Source organism: Panulirus ornatus, chromosome 52 (genome assembly GCF_036320965.1).
Source record: "Panulirus ornatus isolate Po-2019 chromosome 52, ASM3632096v1, whole genome shotgun sequence".
NCBI lineage: Eukaryota > Metazoa > Arthropoda > Malacostraca > Decapoda > Palinuridae > Panulirus > Panulirus ornatus.
Window position 1 is genome coordinate 6,834,933 of NC_092275.1, and position 27,475 is coordinate 6,862,407.

General features: G+C 40.2%; 2 protein-coding genes across 3 annotated transcripts in view; one reads left to right on the forward strand and one right to left on the reverse strand.

The window, feature by feature from the left end:
* LOC139765027 (ankyrin repeat domain-containing protein 13D) overlaps positions 1-15,460 on the reverse strand; it is a 128,382-nt gene extending 112,922 nt beyond the window's left edge. The window contains exons 1-4 of the mRNA XM_071692103.1: positions 15,280-15,460; positions 13,867-14,215; positions 1,734-1,869; positions 909-1,033 (exon numbers count right to left, since the gene is read on the reverse strand). Coding sequence (XP_071548204.1) covers positions 909-1,033; positions 1,734-1,869; positions 13,867-14,208 — 603 coding nt within the window. The 5' untranslated portion in view covers positions 14,209-14,215; positions 15,280-15,460. The remainder of the gene's footprint in view (positions 1-908; positions 1,034-1,733; positions 1,870-13,866; positions 14,216-15,279) is intronic.
* A 4,225-nt stretch (positions 15,461-19,685) lies between these two features.
* Positions 19,686-27,475, forward strand: part of LOC139765018 (uncharacterized) — a 160,766-nt gene continuing 152,976 nt past the window's right edge. For both annotated transcript variants that reach the window (XM_071692092.1, XM_071692091.1), the window contains exon 1: positions 19,686-19,854. In XM_071692092.1, the coding sequence (XP_071548193.1) occupies positions 19,812-19,854 (43 nt within the window). In that variant the 5' untranslated portion in view covers positions 19,686-19,811. The remainder of the gene's footprint in view (positions 19,855-27,475) is intronic.

Below are 27,475 nucleotides of genomic sequence, written 5' to 3' on the forward strand. Positions count from 1 at the left end.
GCATTTTGGTGTTTGTTGAAGAAAGGAAATTGCTTATAAAAAGGGGTGTAAGAGACAGGGCAGAACCTTGAGGAACCACTGTTGATAGGGAAAGAGGGAGGATGATCCATCAACAACTATGGAGACAAATCAGCCAAAGAGGAAGCTAGATATGGGGAAGCAAAATGAAGGAGGGAGCCTTTATAGGGGGGGATCAGACACAAGACCTTGATACCATTCTCTACCAAACATTTTTTTTTATATAAAAAGGGATAATACACAGGATCTTCCAAAATCTTTCAGAGATGATGACCATACAACAGTATGATATGAAAGATACAATCTGTAGATCTTGCCTTACAGGAGCCATAATGATGGTCAAAAAGAAGACTTAGATTAAAGAGTTTTGAGAATATGAGAGTTAAGAAGGGTTTCAAAGACTTTGGAAATACTGTAGGAAGATGCAAAAGGAACAGGATAATGGTCAAAGGAATTTCAACATTCATTCTTCTTTGAGAAGGGATGTACCTAAACATATTTCCAAGAAGAAAAGAAAACTTTCAGTTCATGAACAGAAATGAAACAGACTAATAAGCGCAGGCAAAGTTCATTGCAGACCCTTCAATACACAGGGATGGATGCCATCTGGTCCACAAAATTGGGTGTGTTGAGAGAGAAAGATGCTTTTCAGATAAGATGTAAAAAGGTTGTTAGGAGGGGCATATAATTAGTAAAAAAAAAAAAAAATGAAAAAATCAATGAATCAGAAGTTGCAAGCACAGGACACCTTATTAGTGATAAGCATTAAAAATATTACTTGAGAAAAGAATACCAAGAATATTCCCCCATATTACACACAATTTTTCTTCCTAGTGGCTAATGCAAAATCATAATCCAAAGTAATATAATGTGAACAAGTTAGGAATTACCTCTTTAAGCTTTGCTAAAAGGTTAGGAATACCAGCCACACGTGAGGAGTATCGCTGCATGTCTCGGCCCTCTAATACAATGCCAAGCAGTTCTGGGTCACCAGTTGCAGTAGCCTCCTGTAACACTACCACATCATCATATTAGGCTTCTAATTACATTCTATCTATGTCATCAGTTAGTTAGTATTAAAGTAACACTCTGTTTGCAGGAAAACGAATCCTAGCTGTGACAACAAACATGTGATCATCCTACCATGAACAATATTTCCTTAGCATTTTGTCACATTAATTTGATATCTGCATATTTTTCATAAACAAACAAAGAAGTTAGATATAAATATCCAAAGCAATATCAGGTTGGTATTATTTGATCACAGGGTTAAGGAGCAGTCTTTCTTACCTAAACTTTTGACCAAATGAGGATCTTATCTTGAAAGACCCCCATAATGGGTCTAAAAAATAAATCCACTTTCTCAGACGAAAAACAACATTCAGGAAAGAATGAGAATTACATACTGGCACACTGTCACATATAAGATAAAAGTAGAGGTAGTACTGATGGAAAAAACAAACGTAAAAAGGAATTCAAAGAAAAACTGGAGTTTGAGGACAAGTGCCAGCCAACTAAATTAGACATTGTATTTATATGGAGCCAAAGATAAGAACAATTGAATAGAGAAAAGAGATTTCTTCCACCGTAATGCTTCCATGGGATACTATGATCTACAGATCTACTGAAGGTAAAAGTATTCTAAGGCGATTAATCCATGTCAAGTTCTGACTTTATCTCACTAGGAGAGATGAAAATGATTTATTCTCACTTACCTGTCCACCCATCATTGTTCTCAACATTAACATTGCAGTGGTACCGTAGAAGTGATCTGGTGGACTCTAGGTGCCCTAGAGTAACTGCAAGCATGAGTGGTGTGCGTCCTCGAGGGTCTCGTAATTCCTGGTTATGCTGAAAATGTAGATTTTGTGGTATAAAAACCATTTCTCTACCTGAGGCAGAGCCCTACAAGCATCTGAGAGTTTGCATTTAGAGAGAGGGGAAAATGCTGTTTTGCCCATATCTATGGTGTATCCATGGCGAACAACTATAAATAATATTGAAAGTTTTTACTACAAGCATAGGCTATTAAAAGGGACATGACTAATTTTCAGATTAGGTTTTCTTACCATATGACACACCTGACACGTTCTAACAATGTGAGATACATCCTGCTTAAATCTAGGCCAGTACAAATGCCTAAGAATTTTGTTAAGAGTTTGTTAATGCCTAAGTGTCCACTTGTACTGCAAAATGCTACTTCTAATATGGTGGTTCTAAAAGGAGTTGGCACTACTAACTGTTGGGACACAGCCCATTCCCCGATTGTGCTTACCTTTACTGTTCTTAATATTTTCATAAGCACATTTCCCTGGGGTAAGGGAGAAAGAATTCAACCTCTGTATTCCCCACAAGCCATAGAAGGCAACTAAAGGGGACTGGAACCACCCTTCTTGTATTTTAATTTCTAAAAGATGGATCAAAAGAAGGAGCCAAGAAGGTAGTGTTGATCATCAAATGCTCAGGATGGGGTATCTGAATGCATGTGAATGTAAACAAGTTGAGACGAAAGGAGAGATAAGCTGTACGTTTGAGGAAAGAAACCTAGTTGCTCTGGGTCTGAGTGTAACAAAGCTCAAGAGTAAAGGAAAGGAATGGTTTAGAAATGTCTTAGGAGTTAGTCAGGGATTGGTGAGAGGGCAAGAGCTAAGGAAAAGGTGGCATTACTACTGAAGCAGGAGTTCTGGGAGTGTGTGACATAGTGTAAGGAAATGAGCTCTAGACTGATGTGGGTACAAATGAAAATGGACTGCAAGCGTTGAGGGACTATTATTGCTTATGCATCTGGCCATGAGAAGAAAGATAATGATTGGCAAATGTTTGGGGAGCACCTTAGTGAGTGTCTCTGCAGTTATGATGCAAGAGACTGGGTGTTAGTGATGGGTGATTTAAATGTAAAGGTAAGTAATCTGACAGTTGAGGGTATAATTGGGGATATTCAGTATTATGAATAGAAATGGTGAAGCACTGTGGAGTTGTGTGCAGAAAAAGAATTAGTGATTGGGAATACCTGGTATAAAAAGACAAATAAAAAATCACAAATACACAAATATTGGTATGTAAGTTGGATGCATGGCCAGCAATCATTACTGGATTATATACTAATCTAGAGGTATGCAAGAGAGAGATATCTGGATGTGAATATGCTGAGAGGGGCATCTGGTGGGATGTCTGATCTTTAGGTTAAGCAGAATAAGGAAGGTGAAGATTTGTAAGAGGTTTTCAGAAGAGAGGAAACATTATGGGTAAGAGAAGAGTGGTGAAAGTAAATAAGCTTGGAAAAGAGACCTGTGTGAAGAAGTACCATGAGAGACTGATTGTTGAATGGCAAAACATGTGACTGAGGAAAGGGAGACCTGTGTGAAGAAGTACCACGAGAGATTGATTGTTGAATGGCAAAAGGTGTGACTCAGGAAAGGGAGGTATTTAGGGAAGCAGTGCTTGCGTGGCATGTGTAAATTGGGAGGTAGGGCGATTGCAGAGGGTAGAGAGTGGTGAACGACAAAGTACAGTTGTTAGCCAAAGAGAAAAGGGAGCTACATGGGTGATACTTACAGGTAAGGAGTACAAATGATTGGAAGCTGTATAAGAGAAAACAGCAAGAGGTAAAGAGGAAGGCACAAGTGTTGAAAAACAGGGCAAATGAGAGATGGGGGTGAGTAAGTCTCAGTAAACTTCAGGGAGAATATGAAGTTTTGGAAGGAGGTTGATAGAGTGCAAAACAACAAGAGAACACATGGGAAGATTAGTGAAGGGGCAAATGGAGAAGTGCTAACAGGAAATAATGAAGTGAGGAGGAGAGAGAGTGAATATTTTGAAAGACTGTTGAATGTCATAGGGTGGTAGATGTAGGGATTTTAAGTAAGGGTAGCATGCAAAGTGAGAAAGTTAACGGGAATGATTTGGTGAGGAGAGAAGAGGTTGTGAAAGCCTTACTTAGGATGAAAAGTGACAAAGCAGCTGGAGTAAATGGTATTGGAGATGAATTTCTTAAGAAAGGGTTGATTGTGTTGTTGATTGGTTAGTTAGGATTTTCAATGTGTGTATGGATCATGATCAGGTGCCTGAGCTTTGGTGGAATGTATGTATACTGCCACTGTATAAAGCAAGGGGGATAAAGGTGAGTGTTCAAACCACACAGGTATAAGTTTGTTGAGTGTACCTTGTAAGCTGTGTGGGAGAGTAGTGATTGAGAGGGTGATGGCATGAACATCAAATTGGGAAGTGATTTTTAGAAGCAGTAAAGGAGGTGTGGATCAGATGTTTGCTTTGAAGAATGTGTGAGAAATACTAAGTGACACAAAAGGTTTTGTACTTGGCATTTATGGATGTAGATAAAGCATATGACAGGGGTGATACAGTTGCCTTGAGGAAGGTTTTCAGGAATATATAAGGTGGGATAAAAGCTGCAACAAGTAGTGAGAAATATTCATTAAGGGTGTAAGGCATGTGTATGACTTGAAATAGAGGAGAGTGAATGGTTCCAAATGAAGGTTGGTTTGCATCAGGGGTGTATGATTGTCATCATGGCTGTAAAGTTTGTTTATGGATGGGGTGTGAAGGAGGTAGGTACATGTCTTGGAGAGATAAGACACCCTTATGCAGCCTGTATGGGATAAGGGTGCCAGGGAATTGAGTCAGCCATTGTTTGCTGTTGACACAGCACTGTTGGCAGATTTGAGTAAAAAACTGCAGAAGTTGAAGACTGAGTTTGGAAGAGTGTGTTACTGGAAGTTGAGAGTAAATGAGGATAAAAGCAAGGTTATTGGGTTTCGCAAAGTATTTCATGACAGCAAATGGAACCATGGAAGTGAAAGTGAATCAAAAGGTGGGTGAGGAGGCAAAGATTCTGGGAGCACTGAAGAATGCATGAAATGAGATGTTATCTGGGAGGGCAAAAATGGATATATTTGAAGGTACAGTAGTTTCAACAAAGTTAAATGGAGGCAAGGCCTGGGCTATAGATGATGTGTGGAGGAGGGTGGCTGTGTTGGAAATGATATGTACAAGGGAAATGTGTGTTGTGAGGTGGTTTGATTGAGGAAGTAACAAAAGGGTAAAAGAGAGGTGTGGTAATAAAAAGTACAGTTGAGAGAAATGAAATGGTTTGCATATATGGAGGAAATAAATGAGGAGAGGTTGACTGGGATGAACCAGGGCATGTGAAGCATCTGAGGTAAAACATGGAACGGTCTGTGGGGCCTGAATGTGGATAGGGAGCCGTGGTTTCGGTGCATTACACTTGACAGCTAGAGACTGAGTGTGAACAAATGTGGCATTTTCATATGTTTTCCTGGCACTACCTTGCTGAAGCAGGGGATAGCGATGCTGTTTTCCTGTGCGGCGGGGTGGTAACAGGAATGGATGAAGGGAAGCAAGTATGAATATGTACATATGTATGCATGTAATGTCTGCAAATGTGTATGTATATGTGCATATGTGGGCGCATATATATATATATATATATATATATATATATATATATATATATATATATATATATATATATATATATCTTTTCTTTCTTTTAAACTATTCGCCATTTCCCGCATTAGTGAGGTAGCATTAAGAACAGAGGACTGGGCCTTTGAGGGAATACCCTCACCTGGCTCAATTCTCTGTTCCTTCTTTGGAAAATTAAAAAAAAACGAGAGGGGAGGATTTCCAGCCCCCCGCTCCCTCCCCTTTTAGTCGCCTTCGACGACACGCAGGGAATACGTGGGAAGTATTCTTAATCCCCTATCCCCAGGGATAATATATATATATATATATATATATATATACATATATATATATATATATATATATATATATATATATATATATATATATATATATATATATATACATATATATATATATATATATATATTTTCACTGCTTCTAACAACTTTCCTCCCACACCATATATTCTTAATACCTTCCACAGAGCATCTCTATCAACTCTATCATATGCCTTCTCCAGATCCATAAATGCTACATACAAATCCATTTGCTTTTCTAAGTATTTCTCACATACATTCTTCAAAGCAAACACCTGATCCACACATCCTCTACCACTTCTGAAACCACACTGCTCTTCCCCAATCTGATGCTCTGTACATGCCTTCACCCTCTCAATCAATACCCTCCCATATAATTTACCAGGAATACTCAACAAACTTATACCTCTGTAATTTGAGCACTCACTCTTATCCCCTTTGCCTTTGTACAATGGACTATGCACGCATTCCGCCAATCCTCAGGCACCTCACCATGAGTCATACATACATTAAATAACCTTACCAACCAGTCAACAATACAGTCACCCCCTTTTTTAATAAATTCCACTGCAATACCATCCAAACCTGCTGCCTTGCCGGCTTTCATCTTCCGCAAAGCTTTCACTACCTCTTCTCTGTTTACCAAATCATTTTCCCTAACCCTCTGACTTTGCACACCACCTCGACCAAAACACCCTATATCTGCCACTCTATCATCAAACACATTCAACAAACCTTCAAAATACTCACTCCATCTCCTTCTCACATCACCACTACTTGTTATCACCTCCCCATTTGCGCCCTTCACTGAAGTTCCCATTTGCTCCCTTGTCTTACGCACTTTATTTACCTCCTTCCAGAACATCTTTTTATTCTCCCTAAAATTTAATGATACTCTCTCACCCCAACTCTCATTTGCCCTTTTTTTCACCTCTTGCACCTTTCTCTTCACCTCCTGTCTCTTTCTTTTATACATCTCCCACTCAAATGCATTTTTTCCATGTAAGGCATGTGTACGTGTAGGAAGAGAGGAAAGTGATTGTTTCTCAGTGAATGTAGGTTTGCGGCAGGGGTGTGTGATGTCTCCATGGTTGTTTAATTTGTTTATGGATGGGGTTGTTAGGGAGGTAAATGCAAGAGTTTTGGAAAGAGGGGCAAGTATGAAGTCTGTTGGGGATGAGAGAGCTTGGGAAGTGAGTCAGTTGTTGTTCGCTGATGATACAGCGCTGGTGGCTGATTCATGTGAGAAACTGCAGAAGCTGGTGACTGAGTTTGGTAAAGTGTGTGGAAGAAGAAAAATAAGAGTAAATGTGAATAAGAGCAAGGTTATTAGGTACAGTAGGGTTGAGGGTCAAGTCAATTGGGAGGTGAGTTTGAATGGAGAAAAACTGGAGGAAGTGAAGTGTTTTAGATATCTGGGAGTGGATCTGGCAGCGGATGGAACCATGGAAGCGGAAGTGGATCATAGGGTGGGGGAGGGGGCGAAAATTCTGGGGGCCTTGAAGAATGTGTGGAAGTCGAGAATATCATCTCGGAAAGCAAAAATGGGTATGTTCGAAGGAATAGTGGTTCCAACAATGTTGTATGGTTGCGAGGCGTGGGCTATGGATAGAGTTGTGCGCAGGAGGATGGATGTGCTGGAAATGAGATGTTTGAGGACAATGTGTGGTGTGAGGTGGTTTGATCGAGTGAGTAACGTGAGGGTAAGAGAGATGTGTGGAAATAAAAAGAGCGTGGTTGAGAGAGCAGAAGAGGGTGTTTTGAAGTGGTTTGGGCACATGGAGAGGATGAGTGAGGAAAGATTGACCAAGAGGATATATGTGTCGGAGGTGGAGGGAACGAGGAGAAGAGGGAGACCAAATTGGAGGTGGAAAGATGGAGTGAAAAAGATTTTGTGTGATCGGGGCCTGAACATGCAGGAGGGTGAAAGGAGGGCAAGGAATAGAGTGAATTGGAGCGATGTGGTATACCGGGGTTGACGTGCTGTCAGTGGATTGAATCAAGGCATGTGAAGCGTCTGGGGTAAGCTATGGAAGGCTGTGTAGGTATGTATATTTGCGTGTGTGGACGTATGTATATACATGTGTATGGGGGGGGGTTGGGCCATTTCTTTCGTCTGTTTCCTTGCGCTACCTCGCAAACGCGGGAGACCGACAAAGTATAATAAAAATAAAAAAAATAATATATATATATATATATATATATATATATATATATATATATATATATATATATATATTTTTTTTTTTTTTTTTTTTTTTATACTTTGTCGCTGTCTCCCGCGTTTGCGAGGTAGCGCAAGGAAACAGACGAAAGAAATGGCCCAACCCCCCCCCCCCCATACACATGTACATACACACGTCCACACACGCAAATATACATACCTACACAGCTTTCCATGATTTACCCCAGACGCTTCACATGCCTTGCTTCAATCCACTGACAGCACGTCAACCCCTGTATACCACATGACTCCAATTCACTCTATTTCTTGCCCTCCTTTCACCCTCCTGCATGTTCAGGCCCCGATCACACAAAATCTTTTTCACTCCATCTTTCCACCTCCAATTTGGTCTCCCTCTTCTCCTCGTTCCCTCCACCTCCGACACATATATCCTCTTGGCCAATCTTTCCTCACTCATTCTCTCCATGTGCCCAAACCACTTCAAAACACCCTCTTCTGCTCTCTCAACCACGCTCTTTTTATTTCCACACATCTCTCTTACCCTTACGTTACTCACTCGATCAAACCACCTCACACCACACATTGTCCTCAAACATCTCATTTCCAGCACATCCATCCTCCTGCGCACAACTCTATCCATAGCCCACGCCTTGCAACCATACAACATTGTTGGAACCACTATTCCTTCAAACATACCCATTTTTGCTTTCCGAGATAATGTTCTCGACTTCCACACATTCTTCAAAGCCCCCAGAATTTTCGCCCCCTCCCCCACCCTATGATCCACTTCCGCTTCCATGGTTCCATCCTCTGCCAGATCCACTCCCAGATATCTAAAACACTTCACTTCCTCCAGTTTCACTCCATTCAAACTCACCTCCCAATTGACTCGACCCTCAACCCTACTGTACCTAATAACCTTGCTCTTATTCACATTTACTCCTAACTTTCTTCTTCCACACACTTTACCAAACTCAGTCACCAGCTTCTGCAGTTTCTCACATGAATCAGCCACCAGCGCTGTATCATCAGCGAACAACAACTGACTCACTTCCCAAGCTCTCTCCTCCCCAACAGACTTCATACTTGCCCCTCTTTCCAAAACTCTTGCATTTACCTCCCTAACAACCCCATCCATAAACAAATTAAACAACCATGGAGACATCACACACCCCTGCCGCAAACCTACATTCACTGAGAACCAATCACTTTCCTCTCTTCCTACACGTACACATGCCTTACATCCTCGATAAAAACTTTTCACTGCTTCTAACAACTTTCCTCCCACACCATATATTCTTAATACCTTCCACAGAGCATCTCTATCAACTCTATCATATGCCTTCTCCAGATCCATAAATGCTACATACAAATCCATTTGCTTTTCTAAGTATTTCTCACATACATTCTTCAAAGCAAACACCTGATCCACACATCCTCCACCACTTCTGAAACCACACTGCTCTTCCCCAATCTGATGCTCTGTACATGCCTTCACCCTCTCAATCAATACCCTCCCATATAATTTACCAGGAATACTCAACAAACTTATACCTCTGTAATTTGAGCACTCACTCTTATCCCCTTTGCCTTTGTACAATGGCACTATGCAAGCATTCCGCCAATCCTCAGGCACCTCACCATATATATATATATATATATATATATATATATATATATATATATATATATATATATATATATATATATATTCCCTGGGGATAGGGGAGAAAGAATACTTCCCATGTATTCCCTGCGTGTCGTAGAAGGCGACTAAAAGGGGAGGGAGCGGGGGGCTGGAAATCCTCCCCTCTCGTTTTTTTTTAATTTTCCAAAAGAAGGAACAGAGAATTGGGCCAGGTGAGGGTGTTCCCTCAAAGGCCCAGTCCTCTGTTCTTAACGCTACCTCGCTAATGCGGGATATGGCAAATAGTTTGAAAGAAAAATATATATATATATATATATATATATATATATATATATATATATATATATATATATATATATATATATATATATATATATATTCCCTGGGGATAGGGGAGAAAGAATACTTCCCACATATTCCCTGCGTGTCGTAGAAGGCGACTAAAAGGGAAGGGAGCAGGGGGCTGGAAATCCTCCCCTCTCGTTTTTTTTTTTTTTTTTTTCAAAAGAAGGAACAGAGAAGAGGGCCAGGTGAGGATACTCCCTCAAAGGCCCAGTCCTCTGTTCTTAACGCTACCTCGCTATCGCGGGAAATAGCGAATAGTATGAAAAAAAAAAATATATATATATATATATATATATATATATATATATATATATATATATATATATATATATATATATATCTTTTTTATACATCTCCCACTCAATTGCATTTTTTCCCTGCAAAAATCGTCCAAATGCCTCTCTCTTCTCTTTCACTAATACTCTTACTTCTTCATCCCACCACTCACTACCCTTTCTAATCAACCCACCTCCCACTCTTCTCATGCCACAAGCATCTTTTGCGCAATCCATCACTGATTCCCTAAATACATCCCATTCCTCCCCCACTCCCCTTACTTCCATTGTTCTCACCTTTTTCCATTCTGTACTCAGTCTCTCCTGGTACTTCCTCACACAGGTCTCCTTCCCATGCTCACTTACTCTCACCACCCTCTTCACCCCAACATACACTCTTCTTTTCTGAAAACAGATACAAATCTTCACCATAGCCTCCACAAGATAATGATCAGACATCCCTCCAGTTGCACCTCTCAGCACATTAACATCCAAAAGTCTCTCTTTCGCACGCCTGTCAATTAACACGTAATCCAATAACGCTCTCTGGCCATCTCTCCTACTTACATAAGTATACTTATGTATATCTCGCTTTTTAAACCAGGTATTCCCAATCACCAGTCCTTTTTCAGCACATAAATCTACAAGCTCTTCACCATTTCCATTTACAACACTGAACACCCCATGTATACCAATTATTCCCTCAACTGCCACATTACTCACCTTTGCATTCAAATCACCCATCACTATAACCCGGTCTCATGCATCAAAACCACTAACACACTCATTTAGCTGCTCCCAAAACACTTGCCTCTCATGATCTTTCTTCTCATGCCCAGGTGCATATGCACCAATAATCACCCACCTCTCTCCATCAACTTTTAGTTTTACCCATATCAATCGAGAATTTACTTTCTTACATTCTATCACATACTCCCACAACTCCTGTTTCAGGAGTATTGCTACTCCTTCCCTTGCTCTTGTCCTCTCACTAACCCCTGACTTTACTCCCCAGACATTCCAAACCACTCTTCCCCTTTACCCTTGAGCTTCATTTCACTCAGAGCCAAAACATCCAGGTTCCTTTCCTCAAACATACGACCTATCTCTCCTTTTTTCACATCTTGGTTACATCCACACACATTTAGGCACCCCACTCTGAGCCTTCGAGGAGGATGAGCACTCCCCGCGTGACTCCTTCTTCTGTTTCCCATTTTAGAAAGTTAATACAAGGAGGGGAGGATTTCTGGCCCCCCGCTCCCGTCCCCTCTAGTCGCTTTCTACGACACACGAGGAAAGAAGACAGGAGGTCAAGAGAAAGGTGCAAGAGGTGAAAAAAAGGGCAAATGAGAGTTGGGGTGAGAGAGTATCATTAAATTTTAGGGAGAAGAAAAAGATGTTCTGGAAGGAGGTAAATAAAGTGCGTAAGACAAGGGAGCAAATGGGAACTTCAGTGAAGGGTGCAAATGGGGAGGTGATAACAAGTAGTGGCGATGTGAGAAGGAGATGGAGTGAGTATTTTGAGGGTTTGTTGAATGTGTTTGATGATAGAGTGGCAGATATAGGGTGTTTTGGTCGAGGTGGTGTGCAAAGTGAGAGGGTTAGGGAAAATGATTTGGTAAACAGAGAAGAGGTAGTGAAAGCTTTGCGGAAGATGAAAGCCGGCAAGGCAGCAGGTTTGGATGGTATTGCAGTGGAATTTATTAAAAAAGGGGGTGACTGTATTGTTGACTGGTTGGTAAGGTTATTTAATGTATGTATGACTCATGGTGAGGTGCCTGAGGATTGGCGGAATGCGTGCATAGTGCCATTGTACAAAGGCAAAGGGGATAAGAGTGAGTGCTCAAATTACAGAGGTATAAGTTTGTTGAGTATTCCTGGTAAATTATATGGGAGGGTATTGATTGAGAGGGTGAAGGCATGTACAGAGCATCAGATTGGGGAAGAGCAGTGTGGTTTCAGAAGTGGTAGAGGATGCGTGGATCAGGTGTTTGCTTTGAAGAATGTATGTGAGAAATACTTAGAAAAGCAAATGGATTTGTATGTAGCATTTATGGATCTGGAGAAGGCATATGATAGAGTTGATAGAGATGCTCTGTGGAAGGTATTAAGAATATATGGTGTGGGAGGAAAGTTGTTAGAAGCAGTGAAAAGTTTTTATCGAGGATGTAAGGCATGTGTACGTGTAGGAAGAGAGGAAAGTGATTGGTTCTCAGTGAATGTAGGTTTGCGGCAGGGGTGTGTGATGTCTCCATGGTTGTTTAATTTGTTTATGGATGGGGTTGTTAGGGAGGTAAATGCAAGAGTTTTGGAAAAAGGGGCAAGTATGAAGTCTGTTGGGGATGAGAGAGCTTGGGAAGTGAGTCAGTTGTTGTTCGCTGATGATACAGCGCTGGTGGCTGATTCATGTGAGAAACTGCAGAAGCTGGTGACTGAGTTTGGTAAAGTGTGTGAAAGAAGAAAGTTAAGAGTAAATGTGAATAAGAGCAAGGTTATTAGGTACAGTAGGGTTGAGGGTCAAGGCAATTGGGAGGTGAGTTTGAATGGAGAAAAACTGGAGGAAGTGAAGTGTTTTAGATATCTGGGAGTGGATCTGGCAGCAGATTGAACCATGGAAGCGGAAGTGGATCATAGGGTGGGGGAGGGGGCGAAAATTCTGGGGGCCTTGAAGAATGTGTGGAAGTCGAGAACATTATCTCGGAAAGCAAAAATGGGTATGTTTGAAGGAATAGTGGTTCCAACAATGTTGTATGGTTGCGAGGCGTGGGCTATGGATAGAGTTGTGCGCAGGAGGATGGATGTGCTGGAAATGAGATGTTTGAGGACAATGTGTGGTGTGAGGTGGTTTGATCGAGTGAGTAACGTAAGGGTAAGAGAGATGTGTGGAAATAAAAAGAGCGTGGTTGAGAGAGCAGAAGAGGGTGTTTTGAAGTGGTTTGGGCACATGGAGAGAATGAGTGAGGAAAGATTGACCAAGAGGATATATGTGTCGGAGGTGGAGGGAACGAGGAGAAGAGGGAGACCAAATTGGAGGTGGAAAGATGGAGTGAAAAAGATTTTGTGTGATCGGGGCCTGAACATGCAGGAGGGTGAAAGGAGGGCAAGGAATAGAGTGAATTGGAGCGATGTGGTATACCGGGGTTGACGTGCTGTCAGTGGATTGAATCGGGGCATGTGAAGCGTCTGGGGTAAACCATGGAAAGCTGTGTAGGTATGTATATTTGCGTGTGTGGACGTATGTATATACATGTGTATGGGGGGGGGGTTGGGCCATTTCTTTCGTCTGTTTCCTTGCGCTACCTCGCAAATGCGGGAGACAGCGACAAAGTATAATAAAAAAAAATAAATAAAATAAAATAATATATATATACATATATATATATATATATATATATATATATATATATATATATATATATATATATATATATCTATATATATATATGTGTGTGTGTGTGTGTGTGTATACAAGTGGATGGGCCATTCTTCATCTGTTTCCTGGCGCTACCTCGCTGATGCGGGAAACAGTGATTATGTATAACAAATATAAATAATTAGTAAATTAACCAGACACCTCTAGGATAATACCATAAACTTATGAAAAGTAATGATACAATGCAATTTTCTACTTACCTTCCCTTTACTAAGCTCTGTTTCTAGTGTACGATAGTCATTATGCCACACAAGCCAATGCAGAGGATAACTTTCTCGTCCACCTTTTTTTTGTACATTACCCTCATCCACGTGATGCTCAGCTGCAGCTTCTGCACTAATCTGTTTAGTCCCACCTCCTGAATGGTCTCCATTTTCGGTACTATCATGGTCCCTTTCATCTGTTTTCATACCAAGTGCAATATCTTTTATATCAACATCTTTTATATTTCCTCTAAGTTTATCAGTCTGGGGCAAAGCACTGCTGATGCTTTTATCATCTGCCTCCTGACAATCATTCATCTTGCCAGCTGCTCCTGCCATGGGGAACCTAAAATTCCAAGAAAAGAAACATCAAGAAAATGCCATGACAGGTTCTTGCATTAGCAGATTTTCTACATCAGTATTTAAATATCTGTAACATTTGTGTACACATTAATATCAATATAAATACAATACAGGCACCGAATCTAATGCAAATACAGTACCTGATGCAAATCTGTCATCCTACACCCCTGCTTGAGAATAAATGTAATGCAAATATACTGGAAAAAAAATCCAGAGATTTCATCCTTGTGAAAGCATTTATACTCTTCACCCTAAATCCTTGCAATGTACAACCATTATCCTTCAGGGCACGTTAATTTGATGAATTAGAAAATGCAATGTGCAAAGATTATTCACTTGTAACCCACTTTGACTGTCAAATAATATGAGAACTTCAGAGGACAACTGGGATCACTCAAGTTCCATTCTCTGATGCAGAGAGGAAGGTTGAATCATCAATTGCATATATGAAATCATGGACAACATGGTCTTCAATCCACCTCCAAAATCATACTTGATTGGCATAACAGAAACTTGTGAATTAAAAGCAATAGCATTAAAACTTCTAATAATTATATTTGAACATTAAATACTGGAAATACCAAGCATTATTCCATAAAGATAATAAAATATTCACTGAACCCATATATAATGCACGTCATCTGCTTGCTTGTGAAGGGTACACAGGCCAGAGGGTTACAACCTCAATCAGCCTGACTAATCATATAATCAATATAGTAACTTGGTTCCAGACTACACCATGAAGGTAAAAGAGCCTCCCAAACCTCCTCTGGTACAATGAGGGTGAATGGAAACCCATAGAGATAAATGATGACTCAACTCTGTGGGATTTGAAACGAAAGCTGTAATCACAGCCAAGTTTCATTTAATCCCCGATCACTTGGAATACTTTCTGAAGATATACATTTAATTCACAGACATGAACCCAAGTAAAAGCAAGTGGAGTTTTGGTTAAATGAACACAAATGGAAAGTAGACTTGCATTACCATTAGCTCTGGTTTATGGTCTGCAGTACCTCGGGCCTGAATCACTCAGTGCACACTTACCTTTTCAGAGTATCCAAAAGTCTTACAAGCAGAGTTTATGCAGCAAGAAGCATTATACGGAGTGGTAAGAAGCACGTGGTGGAGAAGTGTTGTAAGACAAGTGGCAGTGACAGAGGCCTGACCAAAACTACCTCCCGTCGTCTGCTGTCACAACAAACTGACGTACACCTCACATGCTCCGCCTTCCTACTACTTCCTTGTAAGGCTACTCACACTTACTCATCTTGATTTACTCACCCACTTACCTGAAACTCATGTGGATGAGTCAAAGGTTACCCTTCAGTCAATTCTTGAGAAAAATGATATTGAAGGGTTTGTATCAGAGATATCTATGCCCCATGCTTGATGAATATGGATTACTTTTTTTTTGACCCTCTGCATCCTCATTTAAACAGAAAATTGATGAGTCCACTTTTTGATGGCACTTTACAAGATCAATATACCGTATCTGTACTGCAGTAGAGAGAATTCGAAAGATTACTTGATGTAATTATTTCCCTGAAGGAAATTTGACAAATCGAGCTACAGGAACCCAGTAAGTTAAACATCAAAATAACTAAATCAATATTTAGATATATCAAAAGTAATGTGTAACATAACTGTCCAAAAATGATATACAGATCAATACACTTACATTATTGCTCATTGAACCTAAGACTAGAAATTGTTGTACGCTGTGGCTTTCCCTGTGAGAAACTAATAGGAACACCACATTCTCTCTCTTTATTCAAACACATTCTCGTTCGCTCTCCCTATATTCGTGCTAGCCTTGCTATAATTATAGCAAAATCTCGCCGTAGTTATTCATAGGTACTCTGAGGTAAGCACTGCTCTCTTGCCCTGACTCATGGTAATATCTTTTTCTTGGAAACAAGTGTTAACTTTCAACTTTGGCATCATACCCTTCTTAAGTGTTGTACCTAGAGATCTTGGTAAGAATTCGTTTATTCTTAGTGGTATAGTTCTATAGAATGATTTTCCACTGTCAGTCAAATAATATCAGTCTAGAGGTGCTTTAGGATGCAATTAAAATTGTTTTTATGGAATATCAAGTGCTAATGATCTTAAATGTTTGTAACTCTCATTCTTCTCTGATGATAGTTGCTGTTCTCAGTAAATCACTATTAGTTTTTTAATCAGGTAATAATTTTAGTTGTTGACTTAGTTAATCAGTTAGTTTTTAATAATCATGTAATGATTTTAATTATATCCAGTTCGACTGTATTTTTGTACTTTTTTATGATTTAACCTTTACCTTGTTACCAGTTATTTTGAATGAATTATGAAGACCACTTTGGAAATAAGTGTTTTTGTATATTCAATGCACTGTCCTTGGTGAAATATTTTTATGTACAACTATATATTTACGAATATTAACCCAATAATTCAACCAATTGATCAACTCAAGAGCATACCCAGGATTTGATCAAGGGGACGAATTAGAAAACCCGTGGTAGGACAAAAAAGGTGATATGGGCTCAAAAGAATTCCCCGGCAAAATTCAGCTTTGTATTTGATGAGGGAAATGGGACAAATATTACACGGTCATATGTCTTGAGATGCTTATCCTCGTGGGAGTTACTTGAGCCTAGGGTAAGGGCTGCCTAAAGCAGTGACAACTAAGGGAGTTTGTCATAGGCCTCCTTGAATGCATATGCCCCCTTCCTTCGGAGGGGCCTCAAAAGTTCTGACAAACCGAATGTAACACATTACAACAAATGTACCAAAGTACAGGAGGACCTAGACAAACTGCAAAGTTGATATGATAAATGTATGAGGAGATTCGATCCATGTAAGTGAAAAAGTAATGAAGCACGGCGAAAGAAGGTCCCCTACCAATATTACCTGTCGAGGAAGAAGCTACAGGAATCGATGTGTGGAAGAGAACTAGGGCTTGATATTGCTCTGATCTGTCGCCAAAACTACATATCATAAGAATTTTGAAAGAAATAAACAATCTGCTGGCAATAATTAGAATCGCTTTTAAGAAATGCTTTGTAAGGCATTTGCAACATATCACCAGAACGAAGCTACTCTTTTCCATTTAGATCTGGTCTCCGCACTCAGGGAGAAGAGTAGCCAAGATGGTTCCGGAATTAAAAGAACTATGCTACGGTGAAACGTAAAGCATTACACAGCTGCCCACCGTGGAAAGGAAAAGAGAAGGGGGGTGACCTGACAAGAGCATTTAAATTACACTGGATTACACTGATAGTAAACAGTCCTTCATGAGGTGCAGGAAGATAATCAGTGGAAGCCATGATCAGAGGCTTAGCAAGATTGTAAAAGAAATACTAGTTGGGTGTAAGGGTGGTGGGAGTATTATAAGATGTATGTCGACTAGAGAAAGCTTGAGACAAGGCTCCACTAGTGGAAAACCCTCTTCCTTTTAAGTCGAATACAGGAAATTACATCAAAGGGGGAGTTCATTGATCGGGTAATCCCATTTGACAGGAGAGGTCCTCTATTTCAATTGTAGTTTATTCTTGCTTACATAACCTCAGGACTGGGAAACCATTTTCATTCATGGAAGCAGGAAAGAGACATAGATGGAGACCTGCAACGCTAGATATTCACAGCAACTAAACTGAAAGAGAGCCATAAGTGAAGGAATGGATAAAGAGCCGAAGTGATATTGGCACCGCACATAATCTCCAGACAGGGCAAGTCGCAAAACAGGCCAAATGTTTATGGACTTACAATATACGTTTCACAGATCAGTACGGATTTGTAACTATTTTTTTTTCTCAAACAGTTGTGTCTACTTACTTGCAAACCATACTTCACAAGATTATGGACTTAGAATTCACGTTTCGCAGGAGGCCTGCACTCCACAAACAGCCTTCAGACCGACAAGTGATAACCTGTCTCACAAACAATTATAGTCTATGAACTTATAGCTCACATTTCACGGAAAAAATGTATGAACTCAAAACCCACTTTCTATTATCAGAAACTATGAACTGGTTACTCCTTTTCACATGAGCAAATCTACAGGGGCCGTATGCAGAAAGATTTCTTCTTATTTTTTTGCTTAGCTGAGCAAGTGACTTAAGTGCCACACAGAAAAGGACTTTGCTATCAGTGATATTATTCTTTTCAAAATTCAGAATGATAATACTTTCCTTAACATTCACAGTATTCACAGGTGAATGATATCCTTTTTCACCTGTGAATACTGTGCAAAGGGCAAAATTCACCAGTGGCCAAATTCAAAAGACAATTTTTCTTGTGGGACAAGCTTGAATGCAAATTTACCCATGGAAAACCGCAGCGAGATTCTGCAAGAGGCATCTTTAGCACGTTTGGAGTTGCCAATTCTGCAGCTTTCACCTTTCTGGTGTACAATTGTCCATGGCTGAAACGAGCATTGCCATGAAACAGCCCCAATTGTCCTTCAGTATCACATCTTCATTCAGTAATAGCTCAGGAACTTTGGCTATTTAGAGTCTGAAGTAAACAGTAAAGCAGAGTTAACAATACGCCATTACTACCAATCTTCATCTTTTGTAGCATTTTGTAGCAGGAGTTTGCGATACCGTACCTCTGGTCTTGATATAATCAAACTTGTGTCCCCATTACGCCAGCGTTGATGGGAGAAAATAACTCTCTGACTGAGACCAATGGAATCAAGCGGTACATTCGCTGAGTAACTTTAGCATTGTCTCACTCCAATGGGCTTGATTTCAGCGTGCGGTTGAAGTTAACGGCCAGTTCACGTTGGGAAGTGGCATCATTATTTCTACGTTCAGGGAAAGCGCCTTATTGGCCGAATTAGGTCAAGGAGGATACATGGCCTGCATTATTAATTGGAACATTGGACTGTCCACAGAAATGAATAAAAAAAAAACCCACATGATATTATCATATGTAGTAATTGATCATCTCTTCTTAGATTTTCAGATATAGATATTTTATCTAAGGTGTCAATGCTTATGCATACTAAATATAGTTAATCTATCTCTAGACAGCTAGTTCTTTACTTTTCCTGGTAGTACTTTGATTTCTTTATATGTATCTTGTTTCTTTTATTATGTATAATTGAACGTTGTCAAATAATTCATTGGTTATCAAGAATGTACGAGAAAGCCGATAGTAAGTTTGGCTTTCAAAGGAAAAATAAGAAGTGTCATTTGTGATATCTCCATTTAGATTTCAGACTCTGAATCCAAATTTAAGGTCGGACTTCATCTAATAAAAATGTTTTATTAATATGAGCGGGAGTTCCAGTAATATATCACTGACGAATTATTATAAGACACTTGTAACCGCTTATTTTAAGACTGTATATTTATCACTTTCATAAATTCTACTGATACTAGGGGAGGAAATGCATAGTTAGTGTAGTTTTACGCAACGGAGAACTTTAATTTTATTTTCATACTTTTAAAAGACTTTTAGTGTTTACTTTGTCGAGGGATCTTATACACTGGCGGTTGTCGTTGTAAACAAATGAAATTTCTGCCTTATTATTTAAATTCATGGATTATACCGTTTGAAGTTTTGGTGTGTAAGAAACTTTAGCAATAACAATGTCATCTCTATTGCCATCAGAAATAGCACGTCTTGTATTAGGTAAGAGAGCTGACTTGCGACTGTGTGGCCACTTTCATTATAACTTCATGGTCAAATTTCATGTATTGTGGTCCTGTCAGACGTGTCAGTTTCTGAAAAGTGTTTTCAGATGACAGAACTGTTTCACCTATTCATTAATGATCGTGTAATTAACTTAGGCCAAGGGTAAGATATTGCTCTTTGAAATTGTAGTGTGTAGGACTAACTTGGTATTAGATTGTAGTGTTGTCTCCTTGATATTTCCTTTTGCTTTCACTGACATAAGAATCTTTAGGATATATTCGTTATTCATAAATATATTGATTTAGATCCGGAGAGTAGTTTATTATTCGATCAAGTTCTAGAGTAGGGACACCGCAGCAATAACTAGGATTTGCAAGAAAAGCCAATCAATGAACTTGAAGTTAGTAGAAATGAATTACATCAGGAAGCTTGATTTGGTACATTATTTTTTGTTTATCTTGTGATAGTAAATTATGCTGGTGGGGATGCCAGTGACAATTTGGGTTAGTGTTGCTGAAGTGAAAAATTTCTTGAAATCAGAAAGAATGAAAATTTCACCTAACGTGCATTAGCAACCTAAGTTTGTCATATCGCCAAAAGTATAAAAAGATGTGAATGTTTTGATGTCATTTAAATACCTTCCAGAGATGAATTCACCCACTAACTAACTTCCTCTTAAATATATCAGAACATTAGGTCATAATGATTATATATTTTTTCAGTGATATTGTAGTTAACATCATTTTTGGTAGCTAGAGAAAGTTTGGTGAGGTTTTTCACAAGATATGGTAATTTTTAGAATTGTCTCTCCCACTTGCATTTTAATTTATTACATTTTCCCTGTTGCACAGAAGTGATCTAGTAGATGAAACGTGCGCAAAGGCGAAGCAGTGCACATGCAGAGGAAGAAAGAATTAAATATAAGGATTGATTTATGAAACTTTTGATGAAAACATGTTAACTACACCCTGATCCTGGCTGCACCCATACCTTTCTTTCACCCTCATCTTCACCTGCACCCATAAAAGTCACAATTAAAAGCCATATTCATTACATCATCTTAAACTACCTTGATATTGCTGGCTTTTAACTTGACCTGTGGGGAAATATAGTTTGAATAATTTATTTCTTTACTTCAGGAGATTTAGGAAAAGAGAAAAGGAAATGTTATCCTTCTTTAGAGATGTAATGTTAAAGGGAGTGAAATGCTTTAAAAGCAAACAGAACCAGTGAAAATCCAAGTAAATGTTCTTGACAGCTGACAGTTACCATATTTTTTATGTGTTTGATGTCGTCTTGATATTGTTGCAGGTAGATTAGTTGCACAGTTTAACTGCATTTTGATATTGACACAGTGAAACATCTTAACACAAGGCAGGAAAGAGAAGATGAGAATAACATTGATATATTTCTTCTAAAACATTGAAAATTTAGGTGAATCTTTGTTGCTTGGGGATGTTTGGTGAAGTTTTCATGGTAAGTGATAGGAAATGGGCTGACATCGTCGATCTGTTCACTTCCAGCTTCTCAGAGCTCGTTTTTCTCTTGGATTGCACGTAGTTAATATGTGAAATGTGCTGTTGCTGCTGTGGATCATTATATCATGGATCAGTACCCTTATCTTTTTTTTTCTGCTTATATTTCTTTTCCTCATATTTGTTCACTGTGACCCACATTAGTGAGGTATTATTTGGATCAGATGAAGAAAAGGCTTTATACGCTCACATCCACATCTAACTGTTATGTATAATGCACTGATACCACAGCCCTCTGTTCACAAGACCCAATAGACCTTTCAGTGGTTTCTCTTGGCTGTTTCATATGCCTTGCACGCCTTACACCCTCCTGAATGTTCAGGTCCCGATTGCTCAAAATCTTTTTCACTCTATCCTTCCACCTCCAATTTTGTTTCCTGCTTCTCCTTGTTCCCTCCACCTCTGACACACATCTCCTCTTTGTTAATCTTTCCTCACTCATTCTCCATATGCCCAACCTATTATAGCGGACCAGTTTCTCCAAATGAGTAAAAATGCTTCCATGTATTCCCTTTATCGCAATACTGTATTGCATTTCCTTACTTATGTATTTATGCAAAGTGTGGAAGTTTTTCCTGGTTTGACCTTTAAGGATCTTGATTTTTTCTTAATATGCAACATGACGAAAGCAAAAGTGTGTCTGGGCAGAAGCTTTATTCATTAAAAGGAAAATCAGTGAGTGTATTTGCCCTCAGGGATTTCATGTGAATGTAGCATTAAGTGTGAAATATAGCATGTTATATTAATTTATTATTCTATTCTTTTATTATTTTGCTTTGTCGCTGTCTCCTGCGTTAGCGAGGTAGCGCAAGGAAACAGACGAAAGAAATGGCCCAACCCACCCACATACATATGTATATACATACACGTCCACACACACACATATACATACCTATACATCTCAACGTATACATATGTGTACACACACAGACATATACATATATACACATGTACATAATTCATACTGTCTGCCTTTATTCATTCCCATCACCACCCTGCCACACATGAAATAACGACCCCCTCCCCCCACATGTGTGCGAGGTAGCACTAGGAAAAGACAACAAAGGCCCCATTCGTTCACACTCAGTCTCTAGCTGTCATGTAACAATGCACCGAAACCACAGCTCCCTTTCCACATCCAGGCCCCACAGAACTTTCCATGGTTTACCCCAGATGCTTCTCATGTCCTGGTTCAATCCATTGACAGCACGTCGACCCCAGTATACCACTTCGTTCCAATGCACTCTATTCCTTGCACGCCTTTCACCTTCTGCATGTTCAGGCCCTGATCACTCTAAATCTTTTTCACTCCATCTTTCCACCTCCAATTTGGTCTCCCACTTGTCCTTGTTCCCTCCACCTCTGACACATATATCCTCTTGGTCATTCTTTCCTCACTCATTCTCTCCATGTGACCAAACCATTTTAAAACACCCTCTTCTGCTCTCTCAACCACACTCTTTTTATTACCACGCATCTCTCTTACCCTATTATTACTTACTCGTTCAAACCATCTCACACCACATATTGTCCTCAAACATCTCATTTCCAGCACATCCACCCTCCTGCGCACAACTCTATCCATATCCCATGCCTCACAACTGTATAACATTGTTGGTACCACTATTCCTTCAAACATACCCATTTTTGCTTTCCGAGATAATGTTCTCGACTTCCACACATTTTCCCAGTGCTCCCAGAACTTTCACCCCCTCCCCCATCCTATGATTCAATTCTGCGTCCATGTTTCCATCCGCTGCAAAATCCACTCCCAGATATCTTAAACACTTCACTTCCTCCAGTTTTTCTCTATTCAAACTTACCTCCCAGTTGACATGACCCTTAACCCTACTGTACCTAATAACCTTGCTCTTATTCACATTTACTCTCAGCTTTCTTCTTTCACACACTTTACTAAACTCAGTCACTAGCTTCTGCAGTTTTTCACACGAATCAGCCACCAGCGCTGTATCATCAGCGAACAACAACTGACTCACTTCCCAAGCTGTCCCATCCACAACAGACTGCATACTTGCCCCTCTTTCCAAAACTCTTGCATTCACCTCCCTGACAACCCCATCCACAAACAAATTAAACAACCATGGAGACATTACACACCCCTGCCGCAAACCTACATTCACTGAGAACCAATCACTTTCCTCTCTTTCTACACGTACACATGCCTTACATCCTTGATAAAAACTTTTCACTGCTTCTAACAACTTGCCTCCCACACCATATATTCTTAATACCTTCCACAGAGCATCTCTATCAACTCTTATCATATTCCTTCTCCAGATCCATGAATGCTACATACAGATCCATTTGCTTTTCTAAGTATTTCTAACATACATTCTTCAAAGCAAACACCTGATCCACACATCCCCTACCACTTCTGAAACCACACTGCTCTTCCCCAATCTAATGCTTTGTACATGCCTTCACCCTCTCAATCAATACCCTCCCATATCATTTCCCAGGAATACTCAACAAACTTATACCTCTGTAATTTGAGCACTCACTTTTATCCCCTTTGCCTTTGTACAATGGCACTATTCAAGCATTCCACCAATCATCAGGCACCTCACCATGAGACATACGTACATTAAATAACCTTACCACCCAGTCAACAATCACCTCCCCATTACCCCCCTTCACTGATGTTCCCATTTGTTCACTTGTCTTATGCACTTTATTTACCTCCTTCTAAAACATCTTTTTATTCTCCCTAAAATTTAACGATACCCTCTCACCCTAACTCTCATTTGTCCTCTTTTTCACCTCTTGCACCTTTCTCTTGACCTCCTGCCTCTTTCTTTTATACATCTCACAGTCATTTGCATTATTTCCCTGCAAAAATCGTCCAAATGCCTCTCTTCTCTTTCTCAATCTTACTTCTTCATCCCACCACTCACTACCCTTTCTAATCTGCCCACCTCCCACGCTTCTCATGCCACAAGCATCTTTTGCGCAAGCCATCACTGCTTCCCTAAATACATCCCATTCCTCCCCCACTCCCCTTACGTCCTTAGTTCTCACCTTCTTCCATTCTGTACTCAAGTCTCTCCTGGTACTTCCTGACACAAGTCTCCTTCCCAAGCTCACTTACTCTCACCACTCTCTTCACCCCAACATTCTCTCTCCTTTTCTGAAGACCTGTACAAATCTTCACCTTCGCCTCCACAAGATAATGATCAGACATTCCTCCAGTTGCACCTCTCAGAACATTAACATCCAAAAGCCTCTCTTTTGCGTGCCTATCAATTAACACTTTTTTTCTTTTCTTTTAAACTATTTGCCATTTCCCGCGTTAGCGAGGTAGCGTTAAGAACAGAGGACTGGGCCTTTTTTGGAATATCCTCACCTGGCCCCCTCTGTTCCTTCTTTTGGAAAATTAAAAAAAAAAATGAGAGGGGAGGATTTCCAGCCCCCCGCTCCCTCCCCTTTTAGTCGCCTTCTACGACACGCAGGGAATACGTGGGAAGTATTCTTAATCCCCTATCCCCAGGGATATATATATATATATATATATATATATTTTTTGCTTTGTCGCTGTCTACCGCGTTTGCGAGGCAGCGCAAGGAAACAGACGAAAGAAAATGGCCCAACCCACCCCCATACACATGTATATACATACGTCCACACACGCAAATATACATACCTACACAGCTTTCCATGGGTTACCCCAGACGCTCCACATGCCCTGATCCAATCCACCGACAGCACGTCAACCCCGGTACACCACATCGATCCAATTCACTCTATTCTTTGCCCTCCTTTCACCCTCCTGCATGTTCAGGACCCGATCAGACAAAATCTTTTTCACTCCATCTTTCCACCTCCAATTTGGTCTCCCACTTCTCCTCGTTCCCTCCACCTCCGACACATATATCCTCTTGGTCAATCTTTCCTCACTCATTCTCTCCATGTGCCCAAACCATTTCAAAACACCCTCTTCTGCTCTCTCAACCACGCTCTTTTTATTTCCACACATCTCTCTTACCCCTACGTTACTTACTCGATCAAACCACCTCACACCACACATTGTCCTCAAACATCTCATTTCCAGCACATCCATCCTCCTGCGCACAACTCTATCCATAGCCCATGCCTCGCAACCATACAACATTGTTGGAACCACTATTCCTTCAAACATACCCATTTTTGCTTTCCGAGATAATGTTCTCGACTACCACACATTCTTCAAGGCTCCCAGAATTTTCACCCCCTCCCCCACCCTATGATCCACTTCCGCTTCCATGGTTCCATCCGCTGCCAGATCCACTCCCAGATATCTAAAACACTTTATTCCTCCAGTTTTTCTCCATTCAAACTCACCTCCCAATTGACTTGACCCTCAACCCTACTGTACCTAATAACCTTGCTCTTATTCACATTTACTCTTAACTTTCTTCTTTCACACACTTTACCAAACTCAGTCACCAGCTTCTGCAGTTTCTCACATGAATATATATATATATATATATATATATATATATATATATATATATATATATATATATATATTTTTTTTTTTTTTTATTATACTTTGTCACTGTCTCCCGCGTTTGCGAGGTAGCGCAAGGAAACAGATGAAAGAAATGGCCCACCCCCCCCCCCCCATACACATGTATATACATACGTCCACACACACAAATAAACATACCTACACAGCTTTCCATGGTTTACCCCAGATGCTTCACATGCCTTGATTCAATCCACTGACAGCACATCAACCCCGGTATACCACATCGCTCCAATTCACTCTATTCCTTGCCCTCCTTTCACCCTCCTGCATGTTCAGGCCCCGATCACACAAAATCTTTTTCACTCCATCTTTCCACCTCCAATTTGGTCTCCCTCTTCTCCTCGTTCCCTCCACCTCCGACACATATATCCTCTTGGTCAATCTTTCCTCACTCATTCTCTCCATGTGCCCAAACCACTTCAAAACACCCTCTTCTGCTCTCTCAACCACGCTCTTTTTATTTCCACGCATCTCTCTTACCCTTACGTTACTCACTCGATCAAACCACCTCACACCACACATTGTCCTCAAACATCTCATTTCCAGCACATCCATCCTCCTGCGCACAACTCTATCCATAGCCCACGCCTCGCAACCATACAACATTGTTGGAACCACTATTCCTTCAAACATACCCATTTTTGCTTTCCGAGATAATGTTCTCGACTTCCACACATTCTTCAAGGCTCCCAGAATTTTCGCCCCCTCCCCCACCCTATGATCCACTTCCGCTTCCATGGTTCCATCCGCTGCCAGATCCACTCCCAGATATCTAAAACACCTCACTTCCTCCAGTTTTTCTCCATTCAAACTCACCTCCCAATTGACTTGACCCTCAACCCTACTGTACCTAATAACCTTGCTCTTTTTCACATTTACTCTTAACTTTCTTCTTCCACACACTTTACCAAACTCAGTCACCAGCTTCTGCAGTTTCTCACATGAATCAGCCACCAGCGCTGTATCATCAGCGAACAACAACTGACTCACTTCCCAAGCTCTCTCATCCCCAACAGACTTCATACTTGCCCCTCTTTCCAAAACTCTTGCATTTACCTCCCTAACAACCCCATCCATAAACAAATTAAACAACCATGGAGACATCACACACCCCTGCTGCAAACCTACATTCACTGAGAACCAATCACTTTCCTCTCTTCCTACACGTACACATGCCTTACATCCTCGATAAAAACTTTTCACTGCTTCTAACAACTTTCCTCCCACACCATATATTCTTAATACCTTCCACAGAGCATCTCTATCAACTCTATCATATGCCTTCTCCAGATCCATAAATGCTACATACAAATCCATTTGCTTTTCTAATTATTTCTCACATACATTCTTCAAAGCAAACACCTGATCCACGCATCCTCTACCACTTCTGAAACCACACTGCTCTTCCCCAATCTGATGCTCTGTACATGCCTTCACCCTCTCAATCAATACCTTCCCATATAATTTACCAGGAATACTCAACAAACTTATACCTCTGTAATTTGAGCACTCACTCTTATCCCCTTTGCCTTTGTACAATGGCACTATGCACGCA